The following is a 22,932-nucleotide window of genomic DNA, read 5'->3' as shown; positions in this document are numbered from 1 at the left end:
TTATATACAGCAGTAAAAGCTGTCATGTATTCCTGGTTTACACACACACAAGTGAAAGCCATTGTGTATTCCTGGTTTACACACAGCAGTGAAATCTGTTATATATTCCTGGTTTACACACAGCAGTGAAATCTGTCATGTATTCCTGGTTTACACACAGCAGTGAAATCTGTCATGTATTCCTGGTTTACACACAGCAGTAAAAGCCATTGTGTATTCCTGGTTTACACACAGCAGTGAAATCTGTCATGTATTCCTGGTTTAAACACAGCAGTGAAATCTGTCATGTATTCCTGGTTTACACACAGCAGTGAAATCTGTCATGTATTCCTGGTTTACACACAGCAGTAAAAGCCATTGTGTATTCCTGGTTTACACACAGCAGTGAAATCTGTCATGTATTCCTGGTTTAAACACAGCAGTGAAATCTGTCATGTATTCCTGGTTTACATACAGCAGTGAAAGCTATTGTGTATTCCTGGTTTACACAGCAGTGAAAGTTGTCATGCACTTCCCATCAGTTAATTTTTCACTGCCTTTTTTTTTTTTTAGTATCAACAGGCTAAAGTGACTCACAAAATTTGTTAAAAAAAAAAACACAATTTATATATAAAAAAATCAATAAGAATTAAAATTAAGTTGAGAACAAGAAGTAAGAATCAGTTCAGTGGTTAAATACTGCTAAGAAAAATATATAAAAGAACCTGAGACAAAAATGACCTCTTCACATGTGACACCATAGAACACATTAATATTAGTGTAATATTAAGTTTATTAAGATATGAATGAACAGAATACTGGGCAGAAACTTGAACCATAGTTCTTCTACACTGCAAGCTCAACACTATAACCACTCAAGCAAAGAGCTTAAAACTGGGTGATTTTTTAGCCCACACAACTGTGACCTTACTGTCTTATCCTACAGTCCCAGAACCTTTTGTGGCACATGTCTTCTCATACTCATCAAAGCCATCACACTTCCTTGGCTTTTGAGGGATATTAGAACAGATGTACCACGAAAGCTTCTAGGGCTGTGGGAGTAGGGTCATAGTTGGTGCTCCAGATATAATTAAGTTACAGTGTCCTGGTTGCAGAATCATCCTATTGGTTGAATGGTTAGTGTTGAGGCAGGTATGTTGAAGATAATGGGTTAAGTCCTTGCCCAGTATTCTGTTCATCCACTGATATTCATTATGACTTATCTTGGGTTCATTAAGCCATGTTCACAATGGACTGGTTGTAAGTTTTATGTTGGTCTAACCAAGAAAACACAGAAGCGTTGCAATATACCCTTACTTTGATTATCCTGGATTCGTCTAAAGTTATTTAAGGATAAAATTTGCAATAACACCATTGCAGTGTTTTACTGAGTCATTTAATTTACTCTTATCAATGCTGTTATTAGTTAATTCACAGCTTGTGCACCATGCTCTATGTTGAAGTTGTAAACATACTACTGTATTGCTTAGCTCTATCCTCAGCACTATAATATACACTACTGTATTGCTCAGTTTTATAACTGTAGTGTAAAGCACCCCTCTGACAAGACAGTGATGGAGTGAATGATGATGAAAGTTTTTCTTTTTCGGGCCACCCTGCTTTGGTGGGAATCGGCCGATGTGTTAATAAATAAATAAATAAAAATATTGCTCAGCTGTATCCTCAATACTGTATAATATACACTACTGTGTCACTCAGCTCTATCCTCAATACAGCCATTCCTCACTTAATGACAGAGTTCTGTTCCTAAGACCACATCAATAAGCAAATTCGTCGCTAAGCAAGGAGCATACTATAATGGTAGTGGGTTTGTGTCAACCATCTCTGATACTGTTTTAATGTCACCTTTGCACATTTATAACATTTTTAGTATATTTTTAAAAGTTTATACAGTAGTGTACTGTATATTGTAATAAACAGAAGAGGAAATCCACTCTAATATACATTTAGGTATGCATACTGGACAGAGAGCCTGTCGTAAGTCCAAGTCGTTGGTAAACGAGTATGTCGCTAAGTGAGGAGAGGCTGTATTTTATAATATACACCAGTGGTCTCCAAACTGTGGCCCACAAGCCACATGCGGCCCGCCACAAGATTTTATGCGGCTCATAGCAACTTGAAATATGTATACATAAATAGTAAAACTAATAAATCCTCATTTTCAGTCATTTTGTTCACTTAAAGTTAAGGATTTTGTTGCTTGTAACAATTTATATGTCAAAATTTGTTCAAATTTTCATGCTACTCTTTTCATTTTTCAGATACATATACCCTTCAGCTATGGAAGGAAATATGAAAAGAATAGTGCAGAGCGAGTGCCACCGGTTTAACCCTTTGAGGGTCCAGACCCCCCAATCTGAAAATTCCCCACAGGGTCCAAGAATTTTCAAAAAATAAATTATTATTTTTCTTATGAAATGGTAGAAGATCTCTTTCTGAAGGTAATAAAACAAAAAGTACAAAATTTGATAAAAAAAAAAAAAAATGCTGTCAGCAATATATACACATCAGCAATTTTGCCCATTTTGAGTCCTATTTTTGGCCAATTAGTACATTGTTCCATTAGACCAAATTCTTAGCTATTTCACTAGTATGTGTTCTATTTCATCTACTGAACACAAAAAATCGCCCATCAACTACTTCAACTACCCAATAAACTGATCAGAAACTGGTAATTTGACCAATTTCACACAAAGCTCAAAATATTCCAGTTTCAAAATAGGGTCCAGAATAAACAATGCAGGCATTCTTAGCACTACAATAACATTTCCTCTGTTTATTAGTTATGTTTCCAGGCTTTACAGATGATTTCCATTACGATTTTTTATTCGCAAAGAATTTTTATTCACACCAAAAAATAGAAGATTTACTGTTTTGCATTACTGTAATAACTGTATTAATGATATCAGAACATTTGTGAATGCACATTAGACCCACCAGCTGATGTGTATTGGACGCATGATGTGATTTGTTTACTCTTGAACATCGGCAAAAATTGAACATTTCCGCTACTTTGAGCTCAATTTCAACCTATTTTCAGTACTAAAACCAATCAAAATCATCTCTGTTTCTGTAATATATCCTCCATTCTATCAAATGAGACCATGAAACTGTGAATACAACCACACAAACCACAAAGTCACTCTTTTAATCCAAAAATAAGGATGCAGTTTTTTTCCTCATTATGCACTGTGTGCTGCAGGATTTGTTATATATGGTGCACACTTACCACACAGATGCATTCTCTCATATCTAGGCCCAAATTTACCGCTCACAGCTTATCTGAGTGAGCTGAGCTCATGACGCAGTACTATGGCTTGGACCCTGGCTTCAAAGCTGTAGATCTATGGGCTGGCCCCTCAAAGGGTTAATGAAGAATGGAGCATAAAGTACTTATTTGCACAAGCAGGTGACAAAGCCTTGTGTGTCGTATGCTACAAAACTGTTGCAATTTTGGATTACGATGTACATCAACACTATGAGACCAAACACAATCCAAGTTATTCCCAATTCACAGGAACAGTGTTTGGAAAAATTTGAATCAATGCAATGCAGGTTGCTTGCCCAACAAGATTTTTTTTTATGCAGAAGAGAACTGAAAAGGAAGTTTTAACCAGGGCCAGTTACAAAGTAGCTTTGTGTTACTTAAAAGAGGAAAGCCATTCACTGATGGAGATCTGATCAAAAGAGTGTATGATGGAAACAATGGGAGAGTTATGCCCAGAAAAAGCAAATCTGTTCAAAAATCCTCAGTCTCGTGCCAAATACTGTTGTTCGTAGAAATGAGGATATAGGAAGCAATATATTTCATCAAACTGCAGACAAAGCATAAAATTCAGTTTCATTCTCTTGCACTTGATGAATCGAATGATGTGATTGACACATCACAACTCATAGTATTCACTCATGGTATCAACAATGAATTTAATGTCACAAAAGAATTAGCATCAATGCATAGCATGCACAGCACAGGAACCAGAGAAGACATCTTCAAAGAACTGCAGAAAAACTGTACAGTATTTAAAAAGTTACAACATGACAGGAAAATTCACCAGTGCTTTGCGAGAGATGGAAAAATTGCTGTTAAAAAAGAACCAACAGGAAAGAGATATACTACTATTTCTACTGAGCACGAACGGGGGTAGGGGTCGGCCTAGGAAAGGATGGAGAGAGGGGGTAAAGGAGGTTTTGTGTGCGAGGGGCTTGGACTTCTAGCAGGCATGCATGAGCGTGTTTGATAGGAGTGAATGGAGACAAATGATACTTGGGACCTGACGATCTGTTGGAGTGTGAGCAGGGTAATATTTAGTGAAGGGATTCAGGGAAACCGGTTATTTTCATATAGTCGGACTTGAGTCCTGGAAATGGGAAGTACAATGCCTGCACTTTAAAGGAGTGGTTTGGGATATTGGCAGTTTGGAGGGATATGTTGTGTATCTTTATACGTATATGCTTCTAAACTGTTGTATTCTGAGCACCTCTGCAAAAGCAGTGATAATGTGTGAGTGTGGTGAAAGTGTTGAATGATGATGAAAGTATTTTCTTTTTGGGGATTTTCTTTCTTTTTTGGGTCACCCTGCCTCGGTGGGAGGCGACCGACTTGTTGAAAAAAAAAAAAATATATATATTATATATATATATATATATATATATATATATATATATATATATATATATATATATATATATATATATATATATATATATATATATATATATATATATTTCTTTCTTCTTTCAACAAACCAGCCGTATCCCACCGAGGCAGGGTGACCCAAAAAAGAAAGAAAATCCCAAAAAAGAAAATACTTTCATCATTTAACACTTTCACCACACTCACACATTATCACTGCTTTTGCAGAGGTGCTCAGAATACAAGAGTTTAAAAGCATATACGTATAAAGATACACAACATATCCCTCCAAACTGCCAATATCCCAAACCCCTCCTTTAAAGTGCAGGCATTGTACTTCCCATTTCCAGGACTCAAGTTCGACTATATGAAAATAACCGGTTTCCCTGAATCCCTTCACTAAATATTACCTTGCTCACACTCCAACAGATCGTCAGGTCCCAAGTATCATTCGTCTCCATTCACTCCTATCTAACACGCTCATGCACGCTTGCTGGAAGTCCAAGCCCCTCGCCCACAAAACCTCCTTTACCCCCTCTTTCCAATCCTTTCGAGGACGACCCCTACCCCTCCTTCCTTCCCCTATAGATTTATATGCTTTCCATGTCATTCTACTTTGATCCATTCTCTCTAAATGACCAAACCACCTCAACAATCCCTCTTCTGCCCTCTGACTAATGCTTTTATTAACTCCACACCTTCTCCTAATTTCCACACTCTGAATTTTCTGCATAATATTTACACCACACATTGCCCTTAGACAGGACATCTCCACTGCCTCCAACTGTCTCCTCGCTGCTGCATTTACCACCCAAGCTTCACATCCATATAAGAGTGTTGGTACTACTATACTTTCATACATTCCCTTCTTTGCCTCCATAGATAACGTTTTTTGACTCCACATATACCTCAACGCACCACTCACCTTTTTTCCCTCATCAATTCTATGATTAACCTCATCCTTCATAAATCCATCCGCCGACACGTCAACTCCCAAGTATCTGAAAACATTCACTTCTTCCATACTCCTCCTCCTCAATTTGATATCCAATTTTTCTTTATCTAAATCATTTGATACCCTCATCACCTTACTCTTTTCTATGTTCACTTTCAACTTTCTACCTTTACACACATTCTCAAACTCATCCACTAACCTTTGCAATTTTTCTTTAGAATCTCCCATAAGCACAGTATCATCAGCAAAAAGTAACTGTGTCAATTCCCATTTTGAATTTGATTCCCCATAATTTAATCCCACCCCTCTCCCAAACACCCTAGCATTTACTTCTTTTACAACCCCATCTATAAATATATTAAACAACCATGGTGACATTACACATCCCTGTTGAAGACCTACTTTTACCGGGAAGTATTCTCCCTCTCTTCTACACACCCTAACCTGAGCCTCACTATCCTCATAAAAGCTCTTTACAGCATTTAGTAACTTACCACCTATTCCATATACTTGCAACATCTGCCACATTGCTCCTCTATCCACTCTATCATATGCCTTTTCTAAATCTATAAATGCAATAAAAACTTCCCTACCTTTATCTAAATACTGTTCACATATATGCTTCAATGTAAACACTTGATCTACACACACACACACACACACATTATGTATATATATATATATATATATATATATATATATATATATATATATATACACAGTGGACCCCCGCATAACGATTACCTCCGAATGTGACCAATTATTTAAGTGTATTTATGTAAGTGCGTTTGTACGTGTATGTTTGGGGGTCTGAAATGGACTAATCTACTTCACAATATTTCTTATGGGAACAAATTCGGTCAGTACTGGCACCTGAACATACTTCTGGAGTGAAAAAATATCGTTAACCGGGGGTCCACTGTAATTATATATATATAATATATATATATATATATATATATATATATATATATATATATTATTTTTTTTTTTTTTTTTATTATCACACTGGCCGATTCCCACCAAGGCAGGGTGGCCCGAAAAAGAAAAACTTTCACCATCATTCACTCCATCACTGTCTTGCCAGAAGGGTGCTTTACACTACAGTTTTTAAACTGCAACATTAACACCCCTCCTTCAGAGTGCAGGCACTGTACTTACCATCTCCAGGACTCAAGTCCGGCCTGCCGGTTTCCCTGAATCCCTTCATAAATGTTACTTTGCTCACACTCCAACAGCACGTCAAGTATTAAAAACCATTTGTCTCCATTCACTCCTATCAAACACGCTCACGCATGCCTGCTGGAAGTCCAAGCCCCTCGCACACAAAACCTCCTTTACCCCCTCCCTCCAACCCTTCCTAGGCCGACCCCTACCCCGCCTTCCTTCCACTACAGACTGATACACTCTTGAAGTTATTCTGTTTCGCTCCATTCTCTCTACATGTCCGAACCACCTCAACAACCCTTCCTCAGCCCTCTGGACAACAGTTTTGGTAATCCCGCACCTCCTCCTAACTTCCAAACTACGAATTCTCTGCATTATATTCACACCACACATTGCCCTCAGACATGACATCTCCACTGCCTCCAGCCTTCTCCTCGCTGCAACATTCATCACCCATGCTTCACACCCATATAAGAGCGTTGGTAAAACTATACTCTCATACATTCCCCTCTTTGCCTCCAAGGACAAAGTTCTCTGTCTCCACAGACTCCTAAGTGCACCACTCACTCTTTTTCCCTCATCAATTCTATGATTCACCTCATCTTTCATAGACCCATCCGCTGACACGTCCACTCCCAAATATCTGAATACGTTCACCTCCTCCATACTCTCTCCCTCCAATCTGATATTCAATCTTTCATCACCTAATCTTTTTGTTATCCTCATAACCTTACTCTTTCCTGTATTCACCTTTAATTTTCTTCTTTTGCACACCCTACCAAATTCATCCACCAATCTCTGCAGCTTCTCTTCAGAATCTCCCAAGAGCACAGTGTCATCAGCAAAGAGCAGCTGTGAGAACTCCCACCCTGTGTGTGATTCTTTATCTTTTAACTCCACGCCTCTTGCCAAGACCCTCGCATTTACTTCTCTTACAACCCCATCTATAAATATATTAAACAACCACGGTGACATCACACATCCTTGTCTAAGGCCTACTTTTACTGGGAAAAAATTTCCCTCTTTTCTACATACTCTAACTTGAGCCTCACTATCCTCGTAAAAACTCTTCACTGCTTTCAGTAACCTACCTCCTACACCATACACTTGCAACATCTGCCACATTGCCCCCCTATCCACCCTGTCATACGCCTTTTCCAAATCCATAAATGCCACAAAGACCTCTTTAGCCTTATCTAAATACTGTTCACTTATATGTTTCACTGTAAACACCTGGTCCACACACCCCCTACCTTTCCTAAAGCCTCCTTGTTCATCTGCTATCCTATTCTCCGTCTTACTCTTAATTCTTTCAATTATAACTCTACCATACACTTTACCAGGTACACTCAACAGACTTATCCCCCTATAATTTTTGCACTCTCTTTTATCTCCTTTGCCTTTATACAAAGGAACTATGCATGCTCTCTGCCAATCCCTAGGTACCTTACCCTCTTCCATACATTTATTAAATAATTGCACCAACCACTCCAAAACTATATCCCCACCTGCTTTTAACATTTCTATCTTTATCCCATCAATCCCGGCTGCCTTACCCCCTTTCATTTTACCTACTGCCTCACGAACTTCCCCCACACTCACAACTGGCTCTTCCTCACTCCTACAAGATGTTATTCCTCCTTGCCCTATACACGAAATCACAGCTTCCCTATCTTCATCAACATTTAACAATTCCTCAAAATATTCCCTCCATCTTCCCAATACCTCTAACTCTCCATTTAATAACTCTCCTCTCCTATTTTTAACTGACAAATCCATTTGTTCTCTAGGCTTCCTTAACTTGTTAATCTCACTCCAAAACTTTTTCTTATTTTCAACAAAATTTGTTGATAACAGCTCACCCACTCTCTCATTTGCTCTCTTTTTACATTGCTTCACCACTCTCTTAACCTCTCTCTTTTTCTCCATATACTCTTCCCTCCTTGCATCACTTCTACTTTGTAAAAACTTCTCATATGCTAACTTTTTCTCCCTTACTACTCTCTTTACATCATCATTCCACCAATCGCTCCTCTTCCCTCCTGCACCCACTTTCCTGTAACCACAAACTTCTGCTGAACACTCTAACACTACATTTTTAAACCTACCCCATTCCTCTTCGACCCCATTGCCTATGCTCTCATTAGCCCATCTATCCTCCAATAGCTGTTTATATCTTACCCTAACTGCCTCCTCTTTTAGTTTATAAACCTTCACCTCTCTCTTCCCTGATGCTTCTATTCTCCTTGTATCCCATCTACCTTTTACTCTCAGTGTAGCTACAACTAGAAAGTGATCTGATATATCTGTGGCCCCTCGATAAACATGTACATCCTGAAGTCTACTCAACAGTCTTTTATCTACTAATACATAATCCAACAAACTACTGTCATTTCGCCCTACATCATATCGTGTATACTTATTTATCCTCTTTTTCTTAAAATATGTATTACCTATAACTAAACCCCTTTCTATACAAAGTTCAATCAAAGGGCTCCCATTATCATTTACACCTGGCACCCCAAACTTACCTACCACACCCTCTCTAAAAGTTTCTCCTACTTTAGCATTCAGGTCCCCTACCACAATTACTCTCTCACTTGGTTCAAAGGCTCCTATACATTCACTTAACATCTCCCAAAATCATATATATACATACATACATACATACATACATACATACATACATACACACACACACACACACACACACACACACACACACACACACACACACACACACACACATACATACATACTCCTCATTTACACCTACACTGACCCAAATGACTGTAATCATAAAATTCCGAATATGTGTATATCTATTGCCTAATAACTCTCAAGGTACTCCTAAGTTTGCCTGAGAAACTCCAATATAGGAGCTTTAATAGAAACTGTGCATCATGCCAAGACAAAACCATTCTCATTACTAATTTTACAAATTGTTATATTCTTAAATGCTCTGAACTACCTCACTATTGTAAATCCATTTAATCATTTGTAATTTGTATTATAGAGTAAGAATTATTATTAGTCTGCCCGAAATGCCTAGGCATGCTAGTGGCCTTCTGTGTAATTATTGTCTTGTAATAATTAAATCACCAATTGTAATCTTTACAGAGAAATAAAATTTGAATTGAATTTGAATTTAATTGAATTGAATTGAACTGTAATGCTTGACAATTAATGGAGGAAAGAACATGTTTGGGGTGAAGAAAGGTTTAGCTGGACAAATCACAGAAGCTTGATAGGATTGTGGATTCTCAAAGTTCATGTTTCTGCATTGTGTTATCCATCAGCAAGCATTGTGTGGAAAATATGTGGACAGATCTTGCGTTCTGAAACCTGTTGCTTTAACAGAGAATTTCGTTCAATCTCACAGGCTTAATCATTGCCAATTTCATGATTTTCTGAAAGAAACTGATTTTGAGTTCAGTAACTTGCCTTATTATACAGCAGTTCAATGGATGGCTTAATTGTGGAAAGATTCTATCATGCTTCTTTAGGCTCAGAAAGGAAACCGATTCATTTCTCACAGAGAAGAATCGACCCAAACCACTTTTATCAAATGCTGACTGGCTTTGGAAATTGGTATTTTTTTCTGACATGACAAGCCACATGAATCAATAGAATCTGAAGTTGCAAGGCAAAACAAATTTGATTTGTGATCTATTCATGCATGTCAAGGCATTCAGGGCAAAACTGATGCTATTTGAAGGACAGGTGAAAATTTCTACTTTGGTTCACTTCCTCTGTTGTGAAAAAATTCATGACAGTGAAGCAGAATGTTCTTCATTTGCAACAGAAATTATTAATGACTTGCAAAAACAATTTCAGAAATGATTTTCTGATCTCGATGGAAAAACAGGTGAAATAAAGCTGTTTCAAAATCCATTTGAATGCAATGCTCAAAACACTCCCAAGTCAGTTTTAAATGAAAATTACTGAACTTCAATCAGATGACATACTGAAAGAAAAGTACAAAGAAGGAAATCTGATTCAATTTTATAAATCTTTACAGCCTGAACAGTTTCCAAATTCAAAGCAATTTGCTTGTGGATTTTGTATTAGTTTTTGGTACAACGTACCTTTGTTAATAAACATTTTAAAAATTGAATTATGTCAAGTCCAAATATCACACAAGTTTATCTGATAAGTATTTGAAGTCCATTTAATAATTGGCTCCTCAAGTTTGGAACCTTGGTTCAGCAATATTTTGAAATTAAAAAGCCAGTTCCATCATTCCCATTAATCTTGTGTCAGCTTTTCTCATCTGCAGTTCAGTAATTCAAAGCACTGGCTTATACCTGGAGTTTACCTGGAGAGAGTTTCGGGGGTCAACGCCCCCGCGGCCCGGTCTGTGACATTTATAACCATAATGTATCATTTTTCAATGTAAGCACGGTATTGTTTCTCTGTAACTGTCACATCTCTCCTTTGTTCTGAATCATATCATGCTTATTACATAAAGGATCCAAATAAAACTTATTCATTCATTTAAATTTTATTCAGTCATTTATATTTATAAAATTGATTTATTCTTTGGCCTGTGAAAATGTGTAAAATATAAGATGTGGCCCTTATAGTGAAAAGTTTGGAGACCCCTGACATACACTACTGTATGACTCGACTCTATCCCCAACACTACAATACATACCTCTGTATTGCTTAACTTTACCCTCAACATTTTACACTGATGTGAGATAATTCCTATAATATGTCCTAGTGCCAAATGGGCCAGACAATCTTGCAGTGTTTTAGTAAATAACAGTTCCATAACCTCAAGAAAACCCAAGAGCAGCATTCACTTGTATGTGATATGCAAAGTGCAAACAAACATTCGTACAGATGTTCATAATGAAACTCTGCATATCAGGTTTTATATGTAATGTGTAAATTATATCATTATTATTGTTAGGGATGTATAATTGTTTTGCACAATTAACTACTTTTACCTAATGTCATAAAACTTATTTATTGTATTCAAAAGCTAATTTCTTGATAATACACAGTGGTACCTCGGTATATGCCCGCTCTGGAATAAGTCCAACTTGGTATACGTCCTGTTTGGAAGTGAAAATTTTTGCTTGGTATATGACCTTTGTCTGGAATATGACTCAAGTGCTAGAAGTTGTACAGGTCAAAATGAGTCAATACACTGCATAGTATCCTTGTTTACCTCTCTCGAGACAAAGCCATGACTGCCCACTAGTATCAGTGACGTGGAGGAGTTGGTGGAGGGGCACAGGGAAGAGCTGACTACTTGGGAACTGCAGGAACTTGAGGAGGAGGAGCACAAGACTAAGAGAGATGCACTCTCTTCAGGCAGTGTTTAAATTATTTTATACAACCCCATCAATGTATAATATGCCAATAACAATAGGATTTTTTTTTATGGGAATGGATTAATTGTTTTCCCTATATTTCATGTGGGAAAATTCGTTTGACATACGTCCTGTTTAGTATAAGTCCAAGGTCCTGGAATGGATTCAGAACGTATACCGAGGTACTAACTGTATTTCATATTCTGGTGTGTTTATATCTGATGATGCAGTTTATATGTGACACGACACCAGTATCTTGGCCGTAATCCATTCCAGAAGGTCAGTCTAAAACTGAAATAGCCTAAAACCGAAATAATATTTCCCACTAACCACTTCAAAACTATATCCTCACCTGCTTTTAACATTTGTGTCTTTATCCCATCAATCCCAGCTGCTTTTCCACCTTATTCCACCCACACTCACAACTGGCTCTTCCTCACTCCTACAAAATGTTATACCTCCCTGCCCAACACACAACATCACAGCTTCCCTATTTTCATCAACATTTAACAGTTCTTGAAAATATTCCCTCCATCTTCCTGATACCTCTAACTCTCCTCTCCTATTTTTAACTGTTAAATCTATTTGTTCCCTAGGCTTTCTCAGCTTGTTAATCTCACTCCAAAACTTTGTTATTCTCAGCAAAATTTGTTGATAACATCTCACCCACTCTCTCATTTGCTCTCCTTTTACATTCCTTCACCACTCTCTTAACCTCTCTTTTTCTTTCTCTATACTCCTCCTGCCTTGTATCGCCTCTACTTTTTCTCTCTTACTACTCTCTTTACCTCATCATTCCACCAATTGCTCTTCTTCCCTCCCACACCCACTTTCCTGTAACCACAAACTTATGCTGAACACTAACACTACTTTCTTAAATCTACCCCATACCTCTTCAGTATCATTGCCTATACTACTCCCACTAGCCCATCTTTCCTCTAATAGTTATTTATATCTTACCCTAACTGCCTCCTCCTTTAGTATAAAAACCTTCATTTCTCTCTTACTTGTTGATTTTATTCTCCTTGCCTCCTATCTATCTTTTATTCTCACTGTAGTTGCAACTAAAAAGTGATCTGATATATCTGTGGGCCCTCTATAAACATGCACATTCTTAAGTCTACCCATCAGTCTCTTATCTACAAATACATAGTCCAACAGACTACTGTCATTATTCCCTATATCATATCTTGTATACTTATCCTTTATTTTTCTTAAAATACATATTACATAAAACAAAACCTCTTTCTATACAAAGTTCAATCAAATTCCCCTCATTATACACTGCTTAAGACTGTATACAGTGGATCATCAGTTCTCTAGCGGTCACTTTTTTTTTTAACATTTAACAGCTCTTTTTTCATACAGAGCTCCTGTACATATACAGGTACTCCTCACTTAGCGTTGTACTCGTTTAACGACCGGCTCTCCGGCCAGTTGGTACTGTATGCCACACAAGAACTTGGGTCATGGAAACAACAGTCCAGCGTCTCAGAGTCAAGCATCTCAATGTCCTTCCTGCAGCCACTCAGTACACTATCTTTCACAGTCTCCAAGACTACATATTTGTACAAATTTGTACTTTATTGTGCACCCCATAGTACAAGATAGAGTTAGAAGTGCATCAGCACTTGGAAGAGGAAAAACAAGAGGAAAATGGAAGAAGTACAAAAAGTTCACTCTAAAGGGGTTAGCTGATGTGTTGTCTGTGTGTTTACATTCTCAGCATCTCTCATGGCATCTAAGGGTAGGTGTTAGAAATGATTAAGCTTAGTGAACAAGGTATGTCGATGGTAACAATAAGTGGTAACAACACTCTGGAGCACTTTAAATGTCAGCTACCAAACCTATACAAAATACGTATATGACATTTAGAGTGCTCTACAGCAATTATTATTATTATTGTTTATTATTATTATTATTATTATTACCACCATCGACATACCTTGTCCAAAGAGTTTAATCATTTCTAACACCTACCTTAGATGCCACAAGAGATGCCGAAAATGTAAACACACAGACGAACACACCAGCTAACCCCCTTTACAGTGTACTTTTGTACCACTTCCAATTTCCTCTTCCTAGTGCTGCTGCACTTTTATCTTGTACTATGGGAGTGCACAATAAAGTACAAATTTACAGATGAAATACGTAGTCTTGGAGATAGCTTCATGCTGAGATGCATCACCAACCCCTTTACAGTAACTTCTTTTGTGCTTCTTCCATTCTTTGCTCTTCTTTTTCCTCTTTCTACAATAAATACTCCCCTCTCACCCTACATTAGGACTATAAATATTTTAAGGTAAGTAATGAGTGTACTGTATGTGTATTTTACTTTTTAATTGTTTTTAATGCCTAGTTCTATTTTTAACACGCTAAAAAATGTTATAAATGGTGCAATATCTAAAGATGGTTGACACAAACCTACCACCAGCACAGTATGCTTGAAATATTAGTAAGGGGCAGTTCCTTGTTTAATGACCAATTTGCTTACCAACCTACTCTTAGGAACCTAAGTCAGTCATTAAGTGAGAAGTATCTGTATTGCAGAAAAAGAATGTCTGAAAGGGACTATAAAAACTGATGTGATTATCCAGAATATTTAAATTTCTTTCCCTCTCCCTCCCTCCTCTCTCTCTTTCCTCCCTCCCTTCTCTCTCTCTCTTTCCTCCCCCCTCCTTCCTCTCTCTCTCTCTCTCTTTCCTCCTCCCTCCCTTCTCTCTCTCTCTCTTTCCTCCTCCCTCCTTCCTCTCTCTCTTTCCTTCTCCCTCCCTCCTCTCTGTCCCCCCTCCTTCCCCTCTCTCTCTCTCTTTCCCCTCCTCTATATGTACTTAATGTTCCCCATTTCCCTAACCAGTCTCCTTTGGTGCTTCAGAGAGAGATGTTATCCATCATCCTCACCAGTAGAGTGAATTCCTCTCTTAAGTTTGCCTCTTCACCTCCTTTGCCCTTTATCACAGAGGTATGTGTTTGGAGTATACTTCGAGCACAGATGAGTTCCTTGTTCCAGGAAGCAGACCGAGATCTTTGGTCATATCTTCCTAGTGCATCTCATTTAGGTCACTATTAATCTGGTCCCAGTTCATGTTCATGTTGAAATAGAATTTGTTAAATTTGTCTTCATCTTTTTTCTTTTCTTTCAACAAACCGGCCGTATCCCACCAAGGCAGGGTGGCCCAAAAAGAAAAACGAAAGTTTCTCTTTTTAAATTTAGTAATTTATACAGGAGAAGGGGTTACTAGCCCCTTGCTCCTGGCATTTTAGTCGCCTCTTACAACACGCATAGCTTACGGAGGAAGAATTCTGTTCCACTTCCCTATGGAGATAAGAGGAAATAAACAAGAACAAGAACTAGTAAGAAAATAGAAGAAAACCCAGAGGGGTGTGTATATATATATGCTTGTATATGTATGTGTAGTGTGACCTAAGTGTAAGTAGAAATAGCAAGATGTACCTGAAACCTTGCATGTTTATGAGACAAAAATGGACACCAGCAATCCTACCATCATGTAAAATAATTACAGGCTTTCATTTTACACTCACTTGAATTTGTCTTCATGGGTGACCATTTTTTAAGAACATAAGAAAGGAGGAACACTGCAGCAGGCCTGTTGGCCCATACTAGGCAGGTCCTTCACAATCCATCCCACTAACAGAATATTTGCCCAACCCAATTTTCAATGCTACCCAAGCAATAAGCTTTGATAATTCTGTTTACTCATATGCAAATCCCACTCAAATCCAACCACTCTCACTCATGCATTTTTTTTTTTCAACAAGTCGGCCGTCTCCTACCGAGGCAGGGTGACCCAAAAAGAAAGAAAATTCCCAAAAAGAAAATACTTTCATCATCATTCAACATTTTCACTTCACTCACACATAATCACTGTCTTTGCAGAGGCGCTCAGATACGACAGTTTAGAAGTCCCTCTAAGCTGTCAATTTACCAAACCCCTCCTTTAAAGTGCAGGCATTGTACTTCTCATTTCCAGGAGTCAAGTCTGGCTAACAGGTTTCCCTAAATCCCTTCACTAAATATTACCCTGCTCACACTCCAACAGCTTGTCAGGTCCCCAAAAACCATTCGTCTCCATTCATTCCTATCTAACACATTCATACATGCTTGCTGGAAGTCCAAGCCCCTTCCCCACAAAACCTGCTTAACCCCCTCCCTCCAACCTTTTCAAGGATGACCCCCTACCCCTCCTTCCTTTCCCTGCAGATTTATATGCTCTCCAAGTCATTCTACTTTGATCCATTCTTTCTAAATAACCAAACCACCTCAACAACCCCTCTTCAACCCTCTGACTAATGTATTTATCCAACCTAAATTTGAAACTACCCAAGGTTTTAGCATCAATAACCCTACTAGGCAGGCTATTCTACTCATCAACTGCCCTATTTCCAAACCAATACTTTCCTACATCCTTTCTAAATCTAAACTTGTCTAATTTGAATCAATTATTGTGGGTTCTGTCCCATGCCACTGTGCAAGCAGGTCTGAACCTCTATTATGTTGTGGCCTGAGGTTGCAGTCTTTGACACCATTACATCCAGGACCAAGTAACCTCCGCAAAAAAAAAAAAAAAATACAAAGCTGTGGGTAATGTTCTTTTTTCTCTGCCATGAAGATGATGGACAGTAATGGTGTTAGGACAGTACTTTGAGATTAAGAATTATTTACTTACACTATACAGTGGACACTCGAATTTAGTCCTGCCTTTTCTGTATGCAAAACTATTTTTATCTATAAAATGTATTTTTTGTTAATATTTCCCATAGGAAATAATGTAAATCCAATTAAACCATTCCAGACACCCAAAAATATTAACAAAAAATACATTTTATAGATAATAAAAATAGTTTTGCATACAGAAAAGGCAGGACTAAATTCGAGGGTCCACTGTATTTTGTTTACCAACACTCTCCTTGGCTTGTTTGTTAGATATCTGTAAATCCATTTCCCTACTTTTCCTGTTAACAATTTCTATACTCTTCACTTGAGGAACACTAATGAGCATTGTCTACCCATGGAAGTCACCATTTATGTCTCCACAAATCACTAAAGAAGCTCCATTTCCTTGCATATTGTAGAAAGTAGAATCTTCTTCACACACTTCTATTGCCTTAAGATACTGAATTATTTATGCTGGTTTGGGTATTACACATGTAAAATTGTCTGAGGAAAAAGATTGTTATATTTCAGTGTAAGCAGTGACAGAGGTTTAATCCTCTGTTCATTATTCTTGGCCCAGTCTGTGATCAGCCAAGCTGTTGGTGATGCACGCTAAAGAACTACACTAAATGGAAAAAGAATGCAGACTGCCCGAGTAAATATTTTTTTATTTTTTTGTTTAACATGTCAGCCATTTCCCACTGAGGCAGGGTGACCCAAAAAGAAAGAAAAACCCAGAAATAAAAAACTTTCATCATCATTCAAGACTTTCATCATCACTCGTACATAATCACTGTCTTTGCAGAGGCGCTCAGATACAATAGCTTAGATGTCCCTCCAAACTGCCAATATCCCAAACCCCTCCTTAAAGTGCAGGCATTGCACTTCCCATTTCCAGGACTCAAGTCCGGCTAACTGGTTTCCCTGAATCCCTTCACAAAATATTACCCTGCTCACACTCCAACAGTTCATCAGGTCCCAAAAAGCATTCATCTCCATTCGCTACCATCTAACATGCTCACGCATGCTTGCTGGAAGTCCAAGCCCCTTGCCCACAAAAGAAGGAAATGTGAAAACAAGCTTTACTTAAAACACAATGAGGAGGTGAAGTAAAAATAAAAAAAAGAACTATGTTGTGATGCACTATCAAAGTAAGAATAACTCCTTTACTTTTGACATGGTAACTCTTCCATGGAGAGAAACCTAGCAGCATCTTGCCAACACTTGAAGTATCTCCCACACAAGAGTGGTAATAAAAGTATCTCCCACAAAAGTGGTAATAAAAGTATCATATAAACCACGGTAACTGATACCGACAAACTGGTTTATAAAGACAGGTTAGCAAACACTAGGACATATTTATTAGAAACTGTTTTAGTCATGGGACCATGATCACTTCTGATAGTTATGTGGAGGAAGCATCCTAGTTCCTTTTTTGGTTACCAAATTTCCAATAAGCCAGAACTTGTTAAGTGAGGGTTGACTGTATATATGTTACAGGTTTACTTTGCATTGGTGCTATTATTTATTGCTTAAAGAAGATTACGTCATTAATTTAATATGGTATTAAGATTTTCTTCTCTGATCACATTTACATTGATTTTCTTTCCCTTATTTTCTGGATGCCCTAATTAATTTAGTGAGTGTTCTCAGATTATGACTAAAGCTATAAAAATACAAACTTGCACTTGCATATATTTTTGGATGGAATAAATTTCATTACAAGATATAACTAATAAGTGATAATGTTTATTTCCATATGGTATAAAAGTGATATAGGCTTGGCTAATATGAGTGGCATACTTTACAGAAAGCTTCTGGTTATGCAGAACATTTTAGACAGCCTTAACATTAACTTATAACTACTGAAAAATTGTTAACTAGGTTAGCTTACTAGAATGCTACAGTTTACAAACATTGATATTGTATACATCAATTTGCTTAATCATATATGACATTTTGGGATTTTTTATTTTTCACAATTTGGTTTAATATTTGTAGCAGTGATTACTACATAATTCAGAATAAAGAAATGAGTGATGAGGCTGAATATACTAGGTTCATTAAATATTTTAATATTTATTGGCGATTGAAAAACAAGAATATGAATACTAATATGATATGGATTAACAAGGTTGCTGTTGAGAGGTTGGATTTTGATGTATTTTACATATGAAGAAATTAGAAGAGACTCATAAGATGCTTTTTTAGCTACATAATATGTCTGAAGCAGCAGCAGATAGGGAATTTTTTTCGCATCTTCTGGAAGGAAGTTCCAAATTTTAGAGCCCTTTATTAGCGTGGAGCTCCAATATAGATTGTGTTAAACATGTGGTACATATATCAAAGAGGTACTTGTTTCGTTTATTATGTGTGTTCTACTTCAGTGCTACAGGAAAAGACAGAGTGCTGGGTCAAAGTTTGTTATAACTGTCCCATATATGTAAAGAACACAGCAGCAGATACAAATGTTCTGTAAGTTGTGTAAGTTAAGACTTGAATAGTGGGGAAAGCTGGGTTCTGGAATATGACTCGGTGATACCTAATTAAAGCTAACACATCATTAAAAGAAACACAAATCACAAAAAAATGAAACGCTTTCAGATAAAGGGGAAAGTGACTTGTTAATTAACACTGCAAAGCACACTGCAGCAGAGCATAATGCAGCAGGCTAATACTGTGAAGGCAGTGAATCCTACAGGATAATCAAAACAATTCTTCTTGTGGTATTAAGGCATCTCAATACCTAGTGCATTAAATATTTTTTTCTATTATAAAACTGAAAAAAATAGTGTTATGAAAGAAGATTAAGAAAGCTCAGTAGAAGACTTCACTTTACCTTATCAACGTTAGCTCTGGTCTTAGCCGAGGTCTCTACATAAGGCACACGCCATTGTTCGGCACGGTTCTTGGCTTCCTCTTCTGACACTTTCCTGCGTTCAGTTAGGTCAGCTTTGTTGCCTACCAGCAAAAATGGAATGTGCTCATCATTTTTAACTCGCAGAATTTGTTCCCTGAAAGAAAAGAGGAAGTAGCTAGAATTTTTTTTTTTTTTAACAAGTCGGCCGTCTCCCACCGAGGCAGGGTGACCCAAAAAAAGAAAGAAAATCCCCAAAAAGAAAATACTTTCATCATTCAACACTTTCACCTCACTCACACATAATCACTGTTTTTGCAGAGGTGCTCAGAACACAACAGTTTAGAAGCATATACCTATAAAGATACACAGCATATCTAAACATATTATGTAGTAGGATGGTAGACAGTAACCACCCAGGGAGGTACTACTGATGGTAGGAGTGCTAGTGTCTTTTTTTCTGTCTTGTAAACACACAAGATAACAGGTATATCTTGCTACTTTTACTTGCATTCAAGTCACACTACACATAAATGTACACATTTATGTACACACACTCATCTGAGTTTTCTTTCATTTTTTCTTAATAGTTCTTGTTCTTATTATTTTCCTTTCTTATTCATGGGGAAGTGGAATATGAATCTTTCCTCCATAAGCCATAGGAGTTGTAAAAGTCAACTAAAATGCCAGGAGGAATGGGCTAGTAACCCCTTTTCCCATATAGCTTTCTAAAAATAAAAAAGAGGGAGGAAGTATGAAAGAAGTGAATGCATTCAGATACATGGAAGTAGACTTGTCAGCAGATGGGTTTATAAAGGATGAGGTAAACCAAAGAACTGATGTAGGAAAAATGGTGGGTGGTGCATTGAGGTATCTGTGGAGACAAAGAATGTTATCCATGGAAACAAAGGGAATATAAGAAAGTATAGTGGTATCAACACTTTTATATGGATGTGAGGCATGGGTTGTAAATTCTGCAGCAAGAAGGAAGCTGAAGGCAGTGGAGATGTTGTGTCTAAGGGCAATGAGTAGTGTTAAAATTGTGCAGAGAATCTGTAGTGTGGAAACCAGGAAGTATGGAGTTACTAAAAGCATTATTCAGAAGGCTTAGGAGGGGTTGTTGAGGTAGTTTGGTCAATTAGAGAGGATGGAGCAAAATAGGATGACTTGGAAGGCATATCAAACTGTAGAGGGGAGGAGGGGTAGGGGTCATCCTAGGAAAGGATGAAGGGAGGGAGTAAAAGAGGTTTTTGTGTAAAGGGCTTGGACATACAGCAGGCATGTGTGAGCATGTTAGATAGGAGTAAACAGAGACAAATGGTTTTTGGGACTTGATGAGCTGGGTAATAATTTGTGAAGGGATTCAAGGAAACTGATTAGCCAGACTTTAGTCCTTTTTCGGTCACCCTGCCTCAGTGGGATACAGCCAGTTCATTGAAGAAAACACACACATATGCATGTGTACATGCATGCAGATGCACATACATACATACATGCACACACAATTTTATTCATCTTACCTGAACTCTTGGGTAGCTTGGAATGAGTCATCTTCTGTGATGGAGAACACACACAGAAACCCTTCACCAGACCTAAAAATATTAAAAGATATTAGATTTTCCTTGCTTATATATATATAGATAGATATATATAGAGAGAGAATGTGTGTTACCAGTTGTTAAAGGCTTTTGGCTTTCGTCATTTGACACTTGGTCTGTTGCTGTGTCCCATGTGTGTATATTCACCTAGTTGTGGTTGCAGGGGTAGAGTCATAGCTCCTGGCCCCACCTCTTCAAAGCTATGTATGGATCCTGCCTCCACTACATCACTCTCCAGACTGTTCCACTTCTTGACAACTCTATGACTGAAGAAATACTTCCTAACATCCCTGTGACTTATATAAGTCTTCATCAGTTGTGACCCCTTGTTGTGTCCCATCCCTGAAACATCCTGTCCCTATCCATCTTGTCAATTCCTCTTAGTATTTTGTATGTTGTTATTATGTCCCTACTATCCCTCCTGTCCTCCAGTGTTGATTTCCCTTGATCTCTCCTCGTAGAGCATACTCCTTATCTCCAGGACTAGTCAAGTTGCAAACCTCTGCACTTTTTCTAATTTCTTGATGTGTTTGACTAGGTGTGGGTTCCATACTGGTGCTGCATACTCCAATATGGGCCTGACACACACAGTATACAGAGTCTTGAATGATTCCTTACTCGAGTGTCAAAATGCTATTCTTAGGTTTGCCAGGTGTCCATATGCCACAGCAGTTATTTGGTCGATGTGTATCTCAGGAGAAGTGCTTAATATTACACTCGCCCCAAGATCCTCTTCCTCAAGTGAGGTCCAATACACGTCAACTGGTGAGTCTAATATTCTTTCACAAGTGTGCCGATATTATTTATACCATTTTTTTACACTAATGCTGTAGTCTGCATAACAGTAAATCTTCTATTTTTTGTGAGAATAAAAATTCAAAGCGGAAAGCAAAAGAATGTAAGAGGGGCATTGGGACGTGACTAATGAACAGAGGAAATGTCATTTTAGTGCCAGGAATGTCTTTCTTGTTTATTCTGGACCCTATTTGTAAATTGGCATCTTTTGAAATTTGTGTGAAATTGGCAAAATTGCTAAATTCTGACCACTGTATTGGATAGTTGAAATCGGTAAATGGGTGGTTTCTTGCACTCATTCGATAGAAAAAATGGAGTTCTAGCAAAATATTCATGATTTTTGTCGACTAATACAGTGGAATTGGCCGAAAATAGGGCTCAAATTGGGCAAAATCGCCGATGCATAAACATTGTCGAGACCTCTAACTTCGTGAGAGCATAATTCCGTAAGTTTTCCATCAAATTTCATACTTTTGGTTTCGTCAAGATTGGGAAAAGATTCTCTATGTTTTCATAAGGAAAAATAATTTTTTTTTTTTTTTGAAATTTGAGCGACCCTGAGAACAAGTTTCTGAGATGGCCTGTCGACCCTGAAAGGGTTAAGAATCGTAGTGGCATACATAGTGTGATAAGGCATGGTGAGGCTGCCAGTTCGGACTAAAAAGCAGCTGAAAAATATGTGAAGGAATTCAAGGATTACATAGTGAAGAACTGAAACCTGAACAAGTGTTTAACTGCGACGAAACAGGCCTGTTTTGGAAGAAGATGCCAAGCAGGACCTACATTAATCAGGAGGAAAAGGCACTCCCAGGACATAAGCCTATGAAAGACAGGCTTACTCTTCTGATGTGTGCTAATGCTAGTGGTGATTGCAAAGTGAAGCCTTTATTGGTGTATCAATCTGAAACTCCCAGAGCGTTCAGGAAAA

General features: G+C 37.8%; 1 protein-coding gene across 3 annotated transcripts in view; it reads right to left on the bottom strand.

Moving 5' to 3' along the window:
- The window catches only part of Rala (Ras-like protein A), a 232,395-nt gene that overhangs the window by 19,235 nt on the left and 190,228 nt on the right, over nucleotides 1-22,932 (bottom strand). For all 3 annotated transcript variants that reach the window (XM_070085759.1, XM_070085760.1, XM_070085761.1), the window contains exons 4-5: nucleotides 21,132-21,203; nucleotides 19,594-19,768 (exon numbers count right to left, since the gene is read on the bottom strand). In XM_070085759.1, coding sequence (XP_069941860.1) covers nucleotides 19,594-19,768; nucleotides 21,132-21,203 — 247 coding nt within the window. The remainder of the gene's footprint in view (nucleotides 1-19,593; nucleotides 19,769-21,131; nucleotides 21,204-22,932) is intronic.

This window comes from Cherax quadricarinatus, chromosome 17, assembly GCF_038502225.1.
Source record: "Cherax quadricarinatus isolate ZL_2023a chromosome 17, ASM3850222v1, whole genome shotgun sequence".
NCBI classification, from domain to species: Eukaryota; Metazoa; Arthropoda; class Malacostraca; order Decapoda; family Parastacidae; genus Cherax; species Cherax quadricarinatus.
The sequence above is the reverse complement of the archived record's forward strand: the minus strand, read 5'-3'. Positions and strand labels throughout refer to the sequence as shown.